Raw genomic sequence first — 17,559 nt, 5'->3', positions numbered from 1 at the left:
ATTTCCAAAATCCAAATTAAGTTATCTAAAATAAATGGTACATTTCCGGTACCCTTTCTTTCAAAGTACGCGTTTGTAAGTAAATGCAACATGGTATTTGAGAAATACAATATCTGTAACACCAATATTTATATTTACGGAGTAATCTGTGCCAAAATGAAATAATATTTCCCACCTCTTCAACTGATTTTTCTCACGTTTTCGATTGCACTGCAATCCCGACATAACAACGTATTGCTTTTAATTTGAAAGTAGATATGTTAAACTTCCGGCTTAGCTGTAACTGTATTTAGCTTGACGCCATTCTCTGTAGGTACACAGTAAAGCGTGGCCGCAGCTCCCCCCGCCCCAAGCCCACCGGACCTGAATGAAGACAAGCTAGTCAGTCCTCCGCTACGGCTAACTAAACTGCGGAACTACAGCAGCAGTACAGCCCGTTGATCGTCATTTGTAGACTGAAGTTGAGGTACAGCGTTAACATTAAGGCCTTCTTTATCGTTCACTCTTGCGAGTAGCGAATGGACTGCAGCTAAGAGAGCTAACCACAACAGTCACAAGTTGCTCGTTAAGTTAATGTTAGCTAGTTGCGTCGTTTGACAGCTAACGCTAACTAGCTAGTCTCATTGGTATTCGACGTCAGTTTCAAAACAAAGCCCGCAAAACCGAGAAGTTGGGACTCAGCTGTCACCTCTAAAATAGCTTGCTACAAAACAAGCTATCTTGGTTGAAGTCTGTCAAACGACTTTAGATAAATTACGCTATCCAGCCGATGTTTTGCAGACTCAGTTAATGCCTAATTAACGTTATTTCGTTGGCGTTAAGCTAAGTTAAAGAAGCTGTCAGCAGGTTAGACAGTGACGCGTTTGAACTGATAACTAATCCAGCAGCTAGCGATAAACTATTCTGCTCTGTCGATAAAATCGGAGTCAAGTTGTCTTCGAATCTTGGATTTAAATGTCCGAGAAGAGTTCATCGTCCGGATCGGATGAGGATGTGGACCCAGAATCTGGGCAGCCTGTGGAGCTCGGAGGCATTTTAAGCAAGGTAAGTGGATTACGTTGAATGTTACAGTGTTTTATGATGCAGAAATAACTTCTAGCTCATGTGTCTTAATAACACACTACTAGTCTGAAAGCAAGGTAGACATAACTAATGAGCTGCGACAGCAGGATTAATTCCTGCATGCACATCATTTTGGCTAAGGTTCTGTTCATTGCAAGTGCAGCTAACTCTTTGTCCTGTATCTCTTGTGTGTTTATAGTGGACAAATTATATACACGGATGGCAGGACCGATGGGTCGTGTTGAAAAACAATACTTTGAGCTACTACAAGTCGGAGGATGAACGGGAGTACGGCTGCAGGGGGTCTCTCTGCCTCAGCAAGGCTGTCATCACAGTAAGTATTTACTCTGATAGGAGGAGGGAACATTACTCTTCTGCGGTCTAATGCACAGATAGACAGCAGAATGAGCTTAGGACCTGTTCAACATTTCAGTGAATAAGGGCTCATAAGGTGGGGGATCATGAATGAAGTTAACTCTAGAAGAAGTGGGAATGTTTTGATCCTGTCTTTCTTTGTCATTAGCATGGACCTGAACTTTTATTCCTTCAACCCATGTTCCTCAAAGATAAAACAGTAAACATTAACTAGTAATGAAGCCATTACTAAGATAACAGGTAGGATTGAGACCTTTGTTTTAGCACACTCCCATGCCTCTTCTTCCATGGCAGTTATTGCACAGGCTACCAGAATTTGGCATTCCTACGGTTAAAATGTAAGCTTATAACCACATACTGTAGAGATTGGACCTGTATTCTCCCTATGCAGGCCTCCTGTTGGTGAGATAAGCTGAAATCCTGCACCCTGGTTAAATATTCACTGTTCTCTCTGAGCATACCGCCACCAAGTACAGAGGCCAAACAAATGGTTTTGCTGTGATTTGTGCAATAGGATTATATGACTCAAAACTGGATTAAAACAATAACAGGAAAACATAGTTAGTTTCTTCTGCTGAGAGTGGTCATTTCCGTAAGCATTGCTGTATTTGTGCTGATCTGAATGGAACTCCACACACCATTCAGAGTGTTTTGTAATTTTGTTATAGTAGGCTAACTTAGAGTGTACACAGTTTAATTACCCATGCTCACTCATAATTAGAGTAATATGACCCACACAGCCACTTCTTACTGGCTCTTCCTTCTTTCTAAACATCCAAAAGCCAGTGCTGTCTAAGGAAACTGGTCTGAGTAGTCAGGAATGCAGAAACATGCCTCTGCTTCTCTTCTTGCCTAACATCAGTCTGTTGCACATTGTGAAGCTGCAGACACCAGACTGTCCTCGCACGGAGGCAAAATCTGAAGGAAATGTTACTGTCTGAGAATTCCTATCATAGGCCAAGATCAAAAGCTCACATCAGTTCAAGCTTGTATCTGTGTATTAGTGTTTCGTGTCAGTTTATACAGAGCACCCTTGTATGAATAATAGTAAATATTTATATTTATTGTGTTAAGATAGTATTTTACTTGAAATACAAACCTGTATGCAGACACACTAGTGTAAAGACACCTCACAGAAGAAAAAAACTAAGTCTTAGATGTCTCTTTTTATGAACTATGACTATCAGTGTTTGACTGATTACCTCCTCATTCCTTATACTGAAAATGCCACAATCCTATACAAGGGAAAAAGCCAATGCAGCATGGACAGTAGTGCTTACGCAAGGGGAAAGAAAATGTTCTAGGCAGAATGAAAGAGGTATAAATTGGATTGTAAAGCAGAGGTTTATGGGCCGTGTCTGATACAGCACTGTAAGATAGACTGGATTTCTCTAACCAGTAATGGCATCATGGCTGGGTGCACTTGAGGTCACCACAGCATACCTTCTTTACAGTGAAATTTTGAAACTGGAGGGCATTTTTGATGTTACACCTGTCTGAGGGGAGACTTTTTCTCTGAGGTTGTCTGACTGTAATAGAAAGCAAAGGGGCAGAGAAAAGCACTTGTCCCTGTCAGCATCCAAGATATACAACCTGTAAAATGTAATACCAGTGTTAAACTGTTAAGACAATGTTGCATAAAGTTATGCAGGCTGACAGTTTGTTTTGCGAGTTGGAGTGTATGTTGCTGTTGTCAGTGGCAGCACATGAGTGTCATTCTGCAAATCTAATTAAACTTGGACAACATGAGGTTATATCAGCTGACAGAGCAGCTGTAGTCTTGTTGCTACTGAGGAGAAAGACAGGGAGGAGATTCAAGTCACCTGTGTCTTATTTCTTATTAGAGAACTTAACACAGCAGATCTCTCCTCAGCTGAGTGCAGCGGTTAAATTCCAGTCTCAGAGGAAACGGGGGAATTCTTTGGTGCACGTGTTTGGGTGCTGGTCAGTAGTTGGAGCTGGGCTGGGTGCATTGTAGAATAGGGGAGTGAAATAGCTGAAAGATTTGGCCCAATAGTAGAAGGAACGGTCTTGGTGACCCAGGATCAGACAAAGGCCTGCTGGAAGAATATCTGTTTTTTGCATACCTCTGCTGCGGTTGTGTAGGGTTGCGGCTTGAGACATAATACATCAGTTTCTAATTAAAATTCCTGTTTATTGTGTGGCAGACGTGTTTCTGTGACTGATTGAATCCATGTGTGTCCAGAATGTGTCACCACTAGTCAGCCGGTGTCATAAACAGACAGTGACTTATAGAAGTGTTACTGAAGGATTCCTTGCTCCATTTTCCTGAGTGATTTTATTGAACTAGGGAAATTTGTCACAGGGAGTTTTTGTGTTTCGGTATTCAAATAAAGATATTTGGATTTGGTGATAGTATTTCCTGACATGTCTCATGCACTCTGCCTAATAACTATTCATGAGCCCTCTCTTCTTTCTGTACAGCCTCATGAATTTGACGAGTGTCGTTTTGACATCAGCGTGAACGACAGTGTTTGGTACCTCAGGGCTGAAGATCCTGAGCACAGACTCCAGTGGATTGAGTCGATAGAGCTGCACAAGGTGAGTAGCACGTGTTTCTCTTTCTTCAACAGATTTTGTGGATTTTTCCAGCTTCTTTTAACACTTTGGTTTGCTTGTCATACAGACTTTTTTGTGATTCATGGGAATTTGCCTAACTGCAAGAAAGTCAGCTGCAATACCCTGAAATATTAATTAATATTACAGATGCTCTGTGTGCTTGAAACTATCCTGTTGTGCTCAGGGATTTTTTTGATTTGCTTGGTGCTTGTCAAGAATTTAAATTAATTTTCTTAGGCCATATGGTGTCAGTCCTGTAGGCTATTATACATTTTAAGTTTTTTTTTTGGCTTGCCTAATGGCCCACTGAAAACATTGTTTTGCTGCATTATTCACCTATTTCAGTCATTCAGGTTCAGTTTTGGGTCAGGAACAGACAGGGTGTTATCTGTTTTGTTCAGTGAGCTGGGTGTGGCTGGACAGGGATTCGGACACACATTCACAAACACACACAGAGCCATTTACCCTGGGAATGTGAGGAATCTGAGGAGTGAGGTGTTGAGGTGGGGGTATCCCCTGTCATCAGATACCAGGCAGCTGCTCATTCTGCAAGGACATCTAGTTAATGATGTATGGTTTCTCAACATAAGAGTTATAAAGCAGACTGAATATGTTGTTATGGCTTACTGGAGAAGTGCTGTGGTTCAGATAGTTAGTGTGTCAAAGGTTGTATTTAGGTTTATGTGTGCACTGTGTGGGTGTCTTATTAGTCATGGCTTCAGCAAGCCTTTCATTAAGGAGTTCATTAGCCTGGGATCTGTAATTCTCTTGGGTTGCTGCAAACACTATTACACAAAGATCACGTCTTAAACATGTTGAGATAAAGTAGACCAGATGTGTTTTGTAATTTTATAACAAACAAAGTGGCAACATTGAGACAAAGGCATTTTTTTCACAACAACACAATGCACATATAAAAAACAGGCCAAACATATCTGCTTTAGTTCATTCTTTCTTTTATCAGGATACAGAATATAAACTATTGCATAGAAAAACTGCATTCAATTACACGTGCAACAGATAATGCTGTAAACCATTGTTACATCCATTACTAGCTGATACAGCTAGATATACTTTACTGAATTTGATAAGTTTGCATTAGTTCGTAGTTTGCATTAGTAGCACATATTAAGCTAGTTAACCATCAATTTAGTCTTATTTTTATCTATATTTTAGTTTTTATTGATTTGCTCATACAGTATTCAAAAACCCTACAGACCAAACAAAAACCTGGGTAATGCCAAACATTGTGGTGTTGTGTGAAATGTCTGTGTAAGACTAAAAAACAGGTCTGTAAACCAGTGCATAAGGGTTAGAGTTATGGAAATGCTTTATTTGTCTTGCTTGTGTTGGCACATAAAAAATATTAGCTGAGAGACTAAAGTAAACACACCACGCTTGAAAAAATAATCACTATTCTGTGAACTCTCATTGGTCCTGCTTCTCTACAAAAATGGCGCTGTGGATGGTTTCTGTAGAGCTACTGGATGTTGGCATGTCAACTGAGTGCGAGTGACCGCAGGTCTCTTGTCCATTAACAACAGTGTGAGAGTATTTCAGGGTTATGTCTGGGCTGTGCCCTTCATTAACCTCAGTGGGCTGAAATGCTGCACTACCTGCAGCATTGCTCACTGTAGGTGGGTGTGTCAGCACTGCTCCCAACTGGACAAAGAAAGGCTTGCACCATGCAATGTTAACCACTTGCATTCAGATTTTAGTCTTTGTGTCAGGACCCAACAGAATGAATGAGTACCAGTGTCGGCCACCTCAGGGTGGTGTCACTTTTCTGCTACTTTGTTTAAAGATACTCACTAGTCGTTCTGCAAATATTGATGAATAAATATATTTGTAGTTTTCTCTTCCATTTCCAATGGTGAAAATAAGCTCATCACAAAAGAACAGGTGGCAGTAGAATACATATTCATACATAGACCAACTGTCCAACATCAGTGTGATGAAAAATAATAGATTTTGTTACAAGTAAATAAATCTTAAACTTACTCCTTAAAGCATTAAGCGTTTGGTTTAATGTTCAGCCTCCTGTTGTAAAGCCTGGACAGTTAATTTAAGTACAAACATTTGACTTTTTAAAATATTTTGAGATGTTGTAGGAAACTTTTCTGCCAGCTGCCTTCTTGGCTCATGATGGGTTTATCTTAGTTTCTAACAGCTATAAATGTGGTTTAATATTTGTTTAACAAGTCATGAATACAGCATTTAAGTGTCTCTTATCAGACACTTTGCAAATGCGAACAACCAGCATTTGCATTTATCCATATTACAAAATGAGGCAGTTATTGTTAAGCGAAGAAAAAGCCGTTTTGTGCAAGCCCATTGTGTTTTTATGCGTGGGTGTGTTTGTGTTGGTGGAGGGAAAAGTCGTGCTAAGTGTAGGGACATTAAGTGCAGCTCTTGATGAATAATGAATTTTTTTAAATCGCCTGTTCTCACAGCAACAAAATTTAAGAGGGACACATTGATCACAACTGAGAAGACTGTTCCATTTTGTCAGATTCAGAGGGGTGATATAGGAGGGAATGGGGAAAACCCCTTGTTTTATCTGTAGTTTTAACACCACTTCGTCAGGTCGGTTGTTGGCACAGTCTTAACACTACTGGTCCAGATCAGACTTCACAAGGGGATGTCAGCATATCAGAATAGGAAGAAATGAAAGGAGAGTGAGGTGGGTAGAAGTAAAGCAGAAGATCCAGACAAATGTTGTTCCCTGCCTCCCACTCTCTGTCTCTCTCTCTCTCTCTCTTGCTCTTTCTTTCTCTCTGTCATAATGTATAGCTGGCTGCTTCACTCGCCCACCCTTTTAGTACTTCAGCAGTTTATCACACAAACAGCTCCAGACAGCCCTCGTCTCTCTCTCTCTCTCCCTCTCCCTCTCTCTCTAATGCATACATGCATGCACCCTTCATTTTTACCCCTCTCTCGGTCTCTTTCTTCCATGCAAACACAGCGAGGCACAGTTGCTTGCTCAGTAAAGGGTGCCGGACATAAAGATAGACAAGATGAAAAGGTTTCACGTATCAGGGTGTGTGGTCTGTTGATATATGTATGCAGAACGACTGGCATGCATGTTGATGTGTATCTTTGAGTCCACTTGCGTGTCTGCAGAAAAAGCGATTGAGAGCAGACCTGCTTCGATCTGCCGAGGAATTACCAGACTCTTCCTCTCGGCTCAGTCCATCTCTTCTTCTTCATGGAGCATCTCGTATCTTCCTCTCCTCTGTCTGCTACGGAACCAATAACTACTTTTTCTTCTATCTTTCCTTTTCTTATCACTGCTTTCTTTTACTTGATGAGCTAAGCTACGCTAAGCTGTATAGCTTCTCCTCTCCACCTCCTCCTCTTCCCTTTTGTTCGTCAGTGAGGTGTGTCCAGGGAAACGGGAATACTGGATTTAAGCCTCTGAATTGTCAGAACATTGGGAGTGTTGGGGGAGCGTCTGGGCCATGTTGAGGGCAGCAAACTGCCGGGACTGCAGCAGTGTCCTGCTCTGCTTTGGCTGTCGGAATGGCAGAATGGTGGGCTTATAGCATGTTGGCATGCTGCTTTCTCACTGTCACTCATCACTAAAGTATTTATATTTAATTAGTACGCCAGTGTTGTGACATGAATAATTACTGTACATGTTCCCTCATCCATATAGTGAATAAACGCTTATTCTCTGTTTACATGCATGCAGTTTTTCACATTAATAACACTGGTAGGCTAGCTTTAGCATTGTACTCCACTGCATGTTAATCCTTATAAGAAAGCAGTCACTATCTTTTTATAAATGAAGCTTATGCTGCAGGGGTGTGTGCTGGACTACCGGCATTTTTAATGAGAGGTAATTCCCTAAACAGCAGTGTGCTCAGATCTGTGGAAGTACTCAGTGGTGGTTGCTATGGTCAGTTACTCTAGACTCATCTCATTAACATCACAAAGGCGTGTGCACAAGATGCTGTTTCATGTGTTGTGTATGAGTGGGTGTTCATTTTGCATGGTTGTGTCATGCAGCTGACCAGGTGTATAAAGATGGCTGTCTCTGGGGGTGTCTCAGATTGGTCGTCATCGCTTCATTGCAGTGCATTGCTTTGCCTTTTGGTCTTTGCCCAAACTAGTAATACAGTAATAATTGTTTCAGCAACCTGCACAATATCTCACTCTGACCAAATAAAATAAACTTTAGCAAATCCGATCCTGACAGTGTTGTAAGAAAAGCTTATAGTCCTTAACACCACTTTTTGTTAAAATGTTTATTTACCCATGTAACTACCCACCCATTTGAAATGCTGGCTGTGTCAAAAGGTCAGCTGTTTGTAAAAGGTCTTGTTGTAGCGGGAAATGCATTACACTAACAGTGAGGATGATTTAATTTAAACCTCAGTGTTGTATAAATGCATTAAGGAAGCAGTTAAGAAATAAAATTCCTGTGGCACCGTAAGTATCAAAACATTATAATTTGTTGAGCATTCAGTCGCAATACACTGTAGCTGAAGCACTTTCCAGGGCACAAGTCAAAGTGTCAACTGTTGTTGACTTCAATTTGTAGTTTAAAATGAACACTCCTGGCACTCAGCACTGCCACTTGCTTTTCTGTTTGCAGGAATGTGACTGGCCAGTTACAGTCCAGCCTGTCAAAAACCAGTACGTTGTTTTTAGACTAACAGTTAACCACTTTGACTTTTGGCCTCCAGCGTTTTTCAGCTGCAAATATCTACACTCATAGTCAGTTTTTACATGAGAAAACCCACTATTTTCTACAGAGTTTTTTTTTTTTTTTTAATTGAGCTGTAATGTCTCTTTAGTAACAGCTCTAATTTTAACTGTGTGAATGTTGTAATGTTCAATTATTGTTTAGAATGGGTCAGGTCATTTTTACAGCTGGAGTTGTATTGTTGAATTTCATTCTCTCGTATGCTGTATTCCACTGACTTTATGTGTGCCTTGTATAAATATACCAAATGTTTCAGTTTTTGATTTCAGTTCATACATTATCTGATAGGGATTTTCATTGATAATAGTTAAATATGATATGACAAGGGTTGTTTTTTTGTAACACACACCATTTATTTCTGAGTAAATTTCCGAATTATTAACTAAACCCACTGCATGCAGACCTGCGTGATTAGGAGAGTATATGATGTGTTACTTTTAACTATGTAAATGCTTAAATTTGTTACTTTAATCTTAATATCATAGAAACCACAGGATTGTATGAATGTAAACATACCCTTGAACAGCAAACATGGAGATTTTTTCTGATGGTCTGCACAGTGCTCCCTCTCACATTTGTCACCTGACTCCCTCTTCTGTTTGCTCATTGTTCTCAAGAAATATCTCTGCATGCCAACTGGCTAACAAGAGTAACTAACAGTCTCTTGTTAATTGAATAATCAAGAGGAAAATTACTCATGAAACCCAAGCAAATAAATTCAAACTCGAAACAAAGCACCAGCATGTTAGGGTCCTGATTCATACATAAAAGTATTTCATACTTATTTCTCTCACACTGGCTCCATATTGATGTTTCTACTGGATGAGTTAAGCAATGAATTTAAGTGTTGGACTCTAATATCTGGTCATGAATCTGCTGCCTCTCTCTTTAATATAGTGGATAACATTCAACAGCTGTATGTGAGACAAACAAGAATATTTTTCTTTGGTGGGGGGCAATTCCTGTCTAGTCGTAAGTTGGCCGTTTAATGGAACAAATGCAGTCACTGCCACTCCCTAATGCCCAGTCATTTATCTGTTTTATAATGCCATGTGAGGCAGGACATTTTATGGCGCAATACACTGTTTTCCTACACAAAATCCAATCCAGCCAAGATTTGTCCACTCTGAGGAGCAGTGGAAATAAATTACACTGTATCCCAACCACCTCGTATCAGGTCTGTTGGCTGGGTTGGTGCATGTGTCTGTCTGTCAGCCCCAGTCCCTTCCAACAGACTGTTTGTGTAGGTGTAGGCCCTGCTCGGTTGCAGCTCAGCATTACTCAGTGTTGCTGACTGCTAGAATTGATCTCCCTTTTTTCTGTGTCTGTCTAGATTTGATGAGCAGCAGACTTTCTTATTTTATTTATATTGTTTAATGTGTTTTATGCACTTATTGATCTCTGCTCCCCGTCTTTGCTCCTCCTTTCTCCACACATTTTCTGTTTTCATCTTTCTTTACCTGTCTTCTTCATCGTTCCCACTCATTCCTCCATTCTTTCCTGTTTGTCCCTTGTCTGGGTTGCAGGCCGAGTCTGGTTATGGTTCAGAGACCAGTCTGAGGCGTCATGGTTCCATGTTGTCCCTCACCTCTGCAGCCAGTGCCTTGTCTGCCACATCCACATCCTCCTTCAAGGTAAGAAAAAAAAAAAAAAACATGGTCACAAGTGATTGAGTTGAAAGATAATGCCAGACATGTTGGCAAGTCATTCTGGCAATATTTTTGTGTTAGTGTTAATAATTAGCATTTTGTGTTCATTTTTTATAATCATCTTTGCTTATGGTGCAAAAAACTGAAATAAACTCTTTCCCCTGACAACCTTTTGTCTAATTTTCTTTTGCTGTTGTTTGCATCTGTGTACTTCTGTTTCTCTCTGCACAGAAGGGGCACAGGTTGCGTGAGAAGCTAGCAGAAATGGAAACTTTTCGGGACATTCTGTGCAGACAAGTAGACACCCTGCAGAAATACTTTGACTCCTGTGCTGATGTGGTCTCCAAAGATGAATTTCAGAGAGACCGAGGTAACATGTGGTATAAATGCACTATCAGTGTTACTTATCTGATCTTGTCAGAGATTTAGTTTAAATAGATTTAAATTTTTTTTAAATTTGCTCTGTTTTACCCAAACAAAATCTGATACATAGAGCAGCGTTGCCATGGCGAGGATGCATAAGTCTTGATCTTTACCGCCAAAGGAAAGCGATGGGGAGCTTCTTCACTTGGTTTATGTGGTATCAGAATTGAAAGAGAGTGGCTAGAAAGACATTAATGATTAGAAAGATAAAGGGAGCACTCTGTGGGTTGTTTAATCTTGAGGCAGAACCTTTCTGTAGCTTTCCAAATCACTTTCATTTTCAACTTGGTCTCTTATGTAGGTTAAACACAAAATGCTTTGGTGATGTGTTGTGTGTCATGAAGTAGCTTGGGATCATGGGAGTTGTTGTTTTTTTGTTTGTTTTTTTGATTGTTTCATCAACAATTGTCCAATTAAGAAAACGTTGCAATTCCTTCTAGTCCTGTTGAATAGGTTTGAAAATGTTAAATGACATACTCTTAGCTATAAGAGTATGTCATTTAACATAACAATAAGCTATAAGCCATAAGTTTATGTATTAATGCCCTTTTATATTGTGGTCATATAGATTGTAGATGGATCTAAACTTACATCTGTTTTTCTTACTAGTAGTTGAGGAGGACGAAGATGACTTTCCTACCACTACAAGACCTGATGGTGAATATAATCACAACAATAATGGCAGCAAAGAGAAATGTGAGTTTACTTGGAGATACTATCCAAACATTCTTTGCTTCATTTGCAAATATGTGTGAAAAAATACATTTTGGTTGCTTGGCCTGGTAATAGCGTACTCATTTTAAATGTGAAAAGCTAGAATGTCTATTGTTAATTAAGTCATGAGGCAGCTGTTACATTCTTTTTTGTTTCTGTCTGTGCCAGTGTTTCCCCCTGCCAGCCCCAAAGGTATCAACGGGATTGACTTCAAGGGTGAGGCCATCACCTTCAAGGCCACAACCGCAGGCATCCTCTCTACCTTGTCCCACTGCATCGAACTGATGGTCAAACGAGAGGACAGCTGGCAGAAAAGATTGGACAAGGTCTGCTCTTGCACTCTCATGCGTCATGTGAATAATAGGCGGTTTCCTGAGTGGGCGTGTGAGCTGTGTGGAAGTGTCGCAGACTGGGGAGCTAATTGTCGCCTTCCATTGTCTTTAAAGAGTTGGTTATTATGACCAAGAGTTGATGTTTTGGGCTCTGCCCTTCAGGTGATCAGGTTGTGGTGCAACATTCTGCAGGCCATGTCTATCCATGATTGTTGTATGTGAAAAAAGTCATGTCCATGGGAAATACAGTGTTTTGCTTTATAAAATATATATCTTTATTAATGAACAGGTTAGACATTCCTTAGGATGTAGTTCAGTTCTCCTTCTACAAGTCCCTATTCTCAAACTCTCCCTTGGTTATGGAAGATCTGACAGGTGTATGTGTTCATGTCTTTATTTGTTCCAGATTTATTTTTTCATATTTATTTGGTAACTTAAACTGTATCTTGTAAAGCAATTTGTTGCTACGGTAGTCTCAATACATTTTTAGTAGGAAATGTTAACGTGACTTAATGGAAGGTTCCTATAGCAAGACATTTCGCAGTATAACTCCCTGTTCAACTGCCAGTTGTAAACGTAAAGCACTGATGGTCAAAAAAAAAAAAAGAAGACAATCAGCATTGAAAAAAAAAAAAACAGTTCAAGAGTCTTTAAATTCCATAGTCCAGATTACTGAAAAGTCGTATATTTTACTGGATGTAGCTGGTTTATGGGTGATTACTGTAAAGCAGCTACATCAAATGTAATATTAATAGCTATACGCACAATTGACACACTTTCCTACCAGGAGCACAAATGCACCTGTTGCTCACAACGAGCTTTAACCTCTTTATTCTTTGATTGTGTGTGATTGGAGTTCCCATAACACACATCCATTCATTGATTTTATTTTATCTAGAGAGCACTGTGTGTCTGTAAAGGTAAGCTGTTTGGTGCTGCACATGTATCCTGATCAGCTGATGTTGTCAAACCAGTTTCTTTTCTTTTTTTTTCTCTGTGTGCAAAGGCGTGCTTGCCCAACCCTAAAACTCACAAAAGCCGGGTAGCTCTCTCAGTTAGTTTGAAGTGAAACTACCTCACTCTTATCTGTGTTTGGTTATATGTGTAAAGTTTAGCTGCCAATGTGGAGTAGGGAAATAGAAATAGTTTCAGAACACACACTCAAAAGGAACAAGACACGCCTGACCAGACTTGGACAGAGAGTAAATTAGAAAATGACTGCTCGGACTTCATGGTGCAGTTTATTGAAGCCCTCGCTACAAAGGAGGACAGAGCTGCTCAAATACCAGACACAGAAATGGATACCCTTACAGACGGGCAGCCGCTTCTTTACAGTAGGTGTCTGTCTGTTACACACATCTGACAACAGGATGTCCTCCTGTTTATTTAGTGGGAAGTGTTGTATGTCAACACCTTCCTTGACACTTTGTTTGTCTCTTTCCCTCTTGTCTCCCCCCTCGTATTTTCTGCAGAGAACTTCTGATACAGTATACTTATATATTACAGTATACTTTTACCTATAACTGCTTCTGTTTGCTTGCTTTCTCTTATTCCAGTGTGGATAAACTCTGTCTGAAATATGAACAAAGCAAAGTCTCCATGGCAAATGTTTCTTGATTTATTCGTTCACACAAAGAGACCAAATGCTCAGACTGGTTTGTTATGTTTCCTTTGCTTTTGAGTCATAGATAATGAACACAGTAGATCTGGAACTGGATGTAAGTTCTCTATTGTACAGCAGTGTTCTGTTGTTTGTGGTTCATCTGTGGGAGGTGTGTTGTGTTGCCTCTGGCAGGGAATGAGACATTAGGTAAAACCTGTTTGAGTGCGCACACGGTTGAACGATGTGGTGGGTTTGCCAAACTGTGACATGCAGACCTCTCTTTTATTCTACTTTCTTTTTTTTTGCAAACTTGATTGGCCTGTCTGTTTACATGCTGTCATTATCATTTATTGCTTAACTATAGTTACACTAACCCTACTGCACTGCTCTACCTGTGTACAGGAGCTAGAGAAGAGGAGGAGGGTGGAAGATGCCTACAAGTCCGCTATGCATGAACTGAAGAAAAAGTCACACTACGGAGGCCCAGACTATGAGGCAAGATGAACTTAGATAAACCAAATGGAGCAGAAATGGCTAGATAAACCACAGCAGAATGATTTCTTGACTTCATCCAATGAGTGCATGCACATGTGAAATTTTTTTTTTTTATCATTCTGCACTTGGTCAGGGCAGTTCTCACCTGATTCCCATAAATCTTACAGCATCTGTTCATTATCGCCTCTTCACAGGAGGGTCCAAACAGTCTGATCAATGAAGATGAGTTCTTTGATGCAGTGGAGGCGGCACTGGACAGACAAGACAAGATAGAGGAGCAGGTGAGAACAGTTGCATACATTATATACAGAGATGTTGCGTGTCTTTGTAGTCCAGTGTGTGTCTTCTTAATCTCTCTCTTACCAAACTTCTGCTCTGTGTCCTTAAGTGCCAGTCGGAGAAGGTCAGGATATCTCAGTCTTCTTCGGTTACATCTGGAGACGCCTACTCCACCATTGGTACACACCGATTGGCCAACAAGGTGCTCAACATATTTCTTATAATCTCTTTACTGTCCACTTTTATTTCTATGCTATTTACGGCTACAGGTTGCTCCTCTTTTCTGCAACTCCTCCATCCTGTTGGAAGCCTAGTCAGCTCACAATCAGTGTGACCTGTCTGTTAAGCCCTGCAATTTTTCTGAACTTAATCTGTTGGCTAAGCAAATCAGTTTGTGCTTACTGCCGTATTTTTTGAGCTTACATAATTTCTTCAAATGAAATGCTACTTGAGCAAGTTTTGATTGTGTGCTTCGGTCTGCTGCAGTGGCACCTCTTTCAGTTTTTTCCTTATCTCTCTCCCTTTTTTAACGCTCTTTCTACGGTACAGCTCCATAGCCATTCTTCTTCCCTGTCTTCCACTGAGCTGGTCAGTGCTTTGGATGACGTTCACAGATTCAGCGCTCAGGTACTGTATCAGGTCGACAGAGAGTACCTCTATCTGCAAGGGGATGCAAACGCCTACTGCTTTTCACCGCAGTCAGAGAGAGCATGAGCAGATAGTAACAGAATATCTACTAACCACTGTCTCCAGGATTTCGTTGGTTTTTGAGTAGATTCTTACACCAAAGTCATTGGTATTATAATCTTACATGATGCACCAAGTCAAAAACAACCTAACAGGACAACATTAAAAATGTCTTCATCACATAACAGCTTTCATCATTCCACTGATAAAAGTCTAATGCTGCATGGTTGGACTCTAGTGAAACCTCTCCTCCTCTCCTCTTGTCACTCTGTCTTCCACAGCACGCGCAGGCATGAATCCAGACTGTCTATGTATGTAATCATAAGGCTTTATTGGGATGTTCAATAACACCCGCAAGCAGGATCATGTGTTAAATATTTACTTGGCTAAAATTGTTTAAGGAATTCCCAAGATTCTGATGGTCTTCAAAACCTCTGTAAAAAAAAAAAAAAAAAATACCTGCAGAGGTGCTAGGTGTGTTGATTGCTCAAGACTGTAAATCATTAAACTTGAGTGGAGCACACCTGATACAAATATATTCTTGTTTTCCCTGGGGTGTGTCCAGTTCCAAAGCATGTCCTTAAATAATCAGGTAAAGAACAGGAAAAGACTCCCTAACGTATGAATTTAATCAATGTATGTCCGTCTCTTAGGTGGAGGAGATGGTGCAGAATCATATGACTTACTCTCTTCAGGATGTGGGTGGAGATGCCAACTGGCAGCTGGTAATAGAAGAAGGAGAGATGAAGGTGAGTCTAGAGGAGAGAGGCTGCTTATGAATCATTTCCCTTGTTTGCTAGCTGTGAATATTCAAATCCCATTCGCTTTTTAAAAGCTACTGTGCATTGATAAATCAGCAGCAGGGAAAATGTATCAGTTAAAAATATTCATGTCACAATGTGAAAATAATTAATCAAATCCTTAAAATAAGTTATCAGTAGTTAAAAATGTTACCTAAACAAACCACTGTTGGCTCCACACGTTCAAATATGAATTAATTTCACAATCTTTTAAGTTTTCAAACAGGAAAAATTAGCTTATCAGTCAATTAAGAGGGTCCCTCATATGTTTTGTAGTGAGGTTGTGAATATGTTTACAGTACTGACTTGTTGTGTCTCACGCTCTGCAATGTGTGGAACAGGTGTACAGGAGAGAAGTGGAGGAGAACGGTATTGTCCTGGATCCTCTCAAAGCTACACATTGTGTGAAGGGGGTGACGGGACATGAGGTCTGTCACTACTTCTGGGACACAGATGTCCGAATGGACTGGGAGAGTAAGTTCACTATTTCAGAAGTCACCATAACATCAACTCTGTCTTGACTTTCTATGTTTTATTGTCATGAACTGACTGAACTCTTCCTCCCTCAGCCACCATTGAAAATTTCAACGTTGTGGAAAAGCTCTCTGATAATGCCATCATTGTTTACCAGACACACAAGGTAAATTGACCATATGGTGGTTTTAGTGGTTGCTGAAACTCATTGCACGTTTGATTTGTAATTTGATCTGCCTACTTGACGAATGTCTCTGGTTGTGTTTCAGAGAGTGTGGCCTGCCTCTCAGAGAGATGTACTCTATCTGTCAGCCATCAGGAAGATCATGGCAACAAACGAAAATGATCCAGACACGTGGCTGGTCTGCAACTTCTCTGTCGACCACAACAATGCCCTTGTAAGATGACTGCATTGTGCATTACACCTAATTATTATCATGCAGTATTGCAAGTGAGCATCTAGTGGATAAAATTACTTGTCAGCGAACATACTGTTTGGCCTGTTTCTTATATATTAGAACTGTGATTAAATTAAAAATGACTAATCACACCATATAGCTACAAATACCCCTCAGTCCACCAAGGCTTTGTGTGTAGCTCTCCCTTTAAGTGTAAATGTAAGAAAGAATAGTTTTAGACCTATTCACCTCTGTCAAGTCTGTCACAGTGAGATTCGTGACAGCTTGGGGATTGTTTGCATTTACATTTTTGTTTTACTTTCAGCCCACAAACCGGTGTGTACGTGCCAAAATCAATGTCGCCATGATCTGCCAAACACTGGTCAGCCCGCCAGAGGGTGATAAAGAGATCAGCAGAGACAACATCCTTTGTAAGATTACCTACGTTGCCAATGGTAAGTGCCTCTCCAGCCTCAGAGTATATACCCAGGGCAAAACTGGCAGCCAACAAAACAAAGTCATTCCATCATCATCAATCATCAATCATAATCATAATCTACCTGCAAGCGCCAGAGGGAAGTTTTAAGTTGAGCCCTAAGCTCTAATCAGTTGTTGTCTATAGACAGTCCATACAATTATAAAGAAAACCCACTGAATTTCCAAGACTACAGAGGAGAAATTAATGAAATCATTAACACTACACTATCTGATTCAGGCTAATGCACTGGCAAACCGGTAAAGAGAATATATTGTTTGTTAATAATAAAGCAGTGAAGTCTTCAAGAGCTCAACTGTCATGTTTGCATAAACAAAAACAACTTGAATGTTACACCTTTCCCCAGATAATTCAGAGCAACCTCCTGTCAGCCAATATTTCTGCTAATTGGTCTTCGTACAGCTGGTAGTTGACACTGGAGTGAGATGGTGTGTTTGCTCGTGTCTTTGATCTGTCAGTTCAGACTTACACAGCCCCCACC

At 40.3% G+C, this 17,559-nt stretch overlaps 1 protein-coding gene across 3 annotated transcripts in view; it reads left to right on the top strand.

Annotated features, from left to right (window-relative positions):
• The first annotated feature begins 326 nt into the window (after positions 1–326).
• The window catches only part of cert1 (ceramide transporter 1), a 19,578-nt gene continuing 2,345 nt past the window's right edge, over positions 327–17,559 (top strand). Inside the window, exons 1-16 of one of the 3 annotated variants that reach the window (XM_023413440.2) lie at positions 327–1,044; positions 1,262–1,396; positions 3,883–3,999; positions 10,255–10,362; positions 10,609–10,747; positions 11,410–11,496; positions 11,683–11,840; positions 13,852–13,944; positions 14,139–14,225; positions 14,333–14,425; positions 14,773–14,850; positions 15,564–15,659; positions 16,052–16,184; positions 16,280–16,350; positions 16,454–16,582; positions 16,908–17,037. In XM_023413440.2, coding sequence (XP_023269208.1) covers positions 955–1,044; positions 1,262–1,396; positions 3,883–3,999; positions 10,255–10,362; positions 10,609–10,747; positions 11,410–11,496; positions 11,683–11,840; positions 13,852–13,944; positions 14,139–14,225; positions 14,333–14,425; positions 14,773–14,850; positions 15,564–15,659; positions 16,052–16,184; positions 16,280–16,350; positions 16,454–16,582; positions 16,908–17,037 — 1,744 coding nt within the window. In that variant the 5' untranslated portion in view covers positions 327–954. The remainder of the gene's footprint in view (positions 1,045–1,261; positions 1,397–3,882; positions 4,000–10,254; positions 10,363–10,608; positions 10,748–11,409; positions 11,497–11,682; positions 11,841–13,851; positions 13,945–14,138; positions 14,226–14,332; positions 14,426–14,772; positions 14,851–15,563; positions 15,660–16,051; positions 16,185–16,279; positions 16,351–16,453; positions 16,583–16,907; positions 17,038–17,559) is intronic. The other 2 variants (XM_023413441.2, XM_023413442.2) reach the window with 2 other exon arrangements.

Source organism: Seriola lalandi, unplaced genomic scaffold (assembly GCF_002814215.2).
Source record: "Seriola lalandi dorsalis isolate HSWRI2012SDOR001 ecotype SW California unplaced genomic scaffold, Sedor1 jcf7180002054517, whole genome shotgun sequence".
NCBI classification, from domain to species: domain Eukaryota; kingdom Metazoa; phylum Chordata; class Actinopteri; order Carangiformes; family Carangidae; genus Seriola; species Seriola lalandi.
This window is presented reverse-complemented; position numbering and strand designations above follow the sequence as displayed.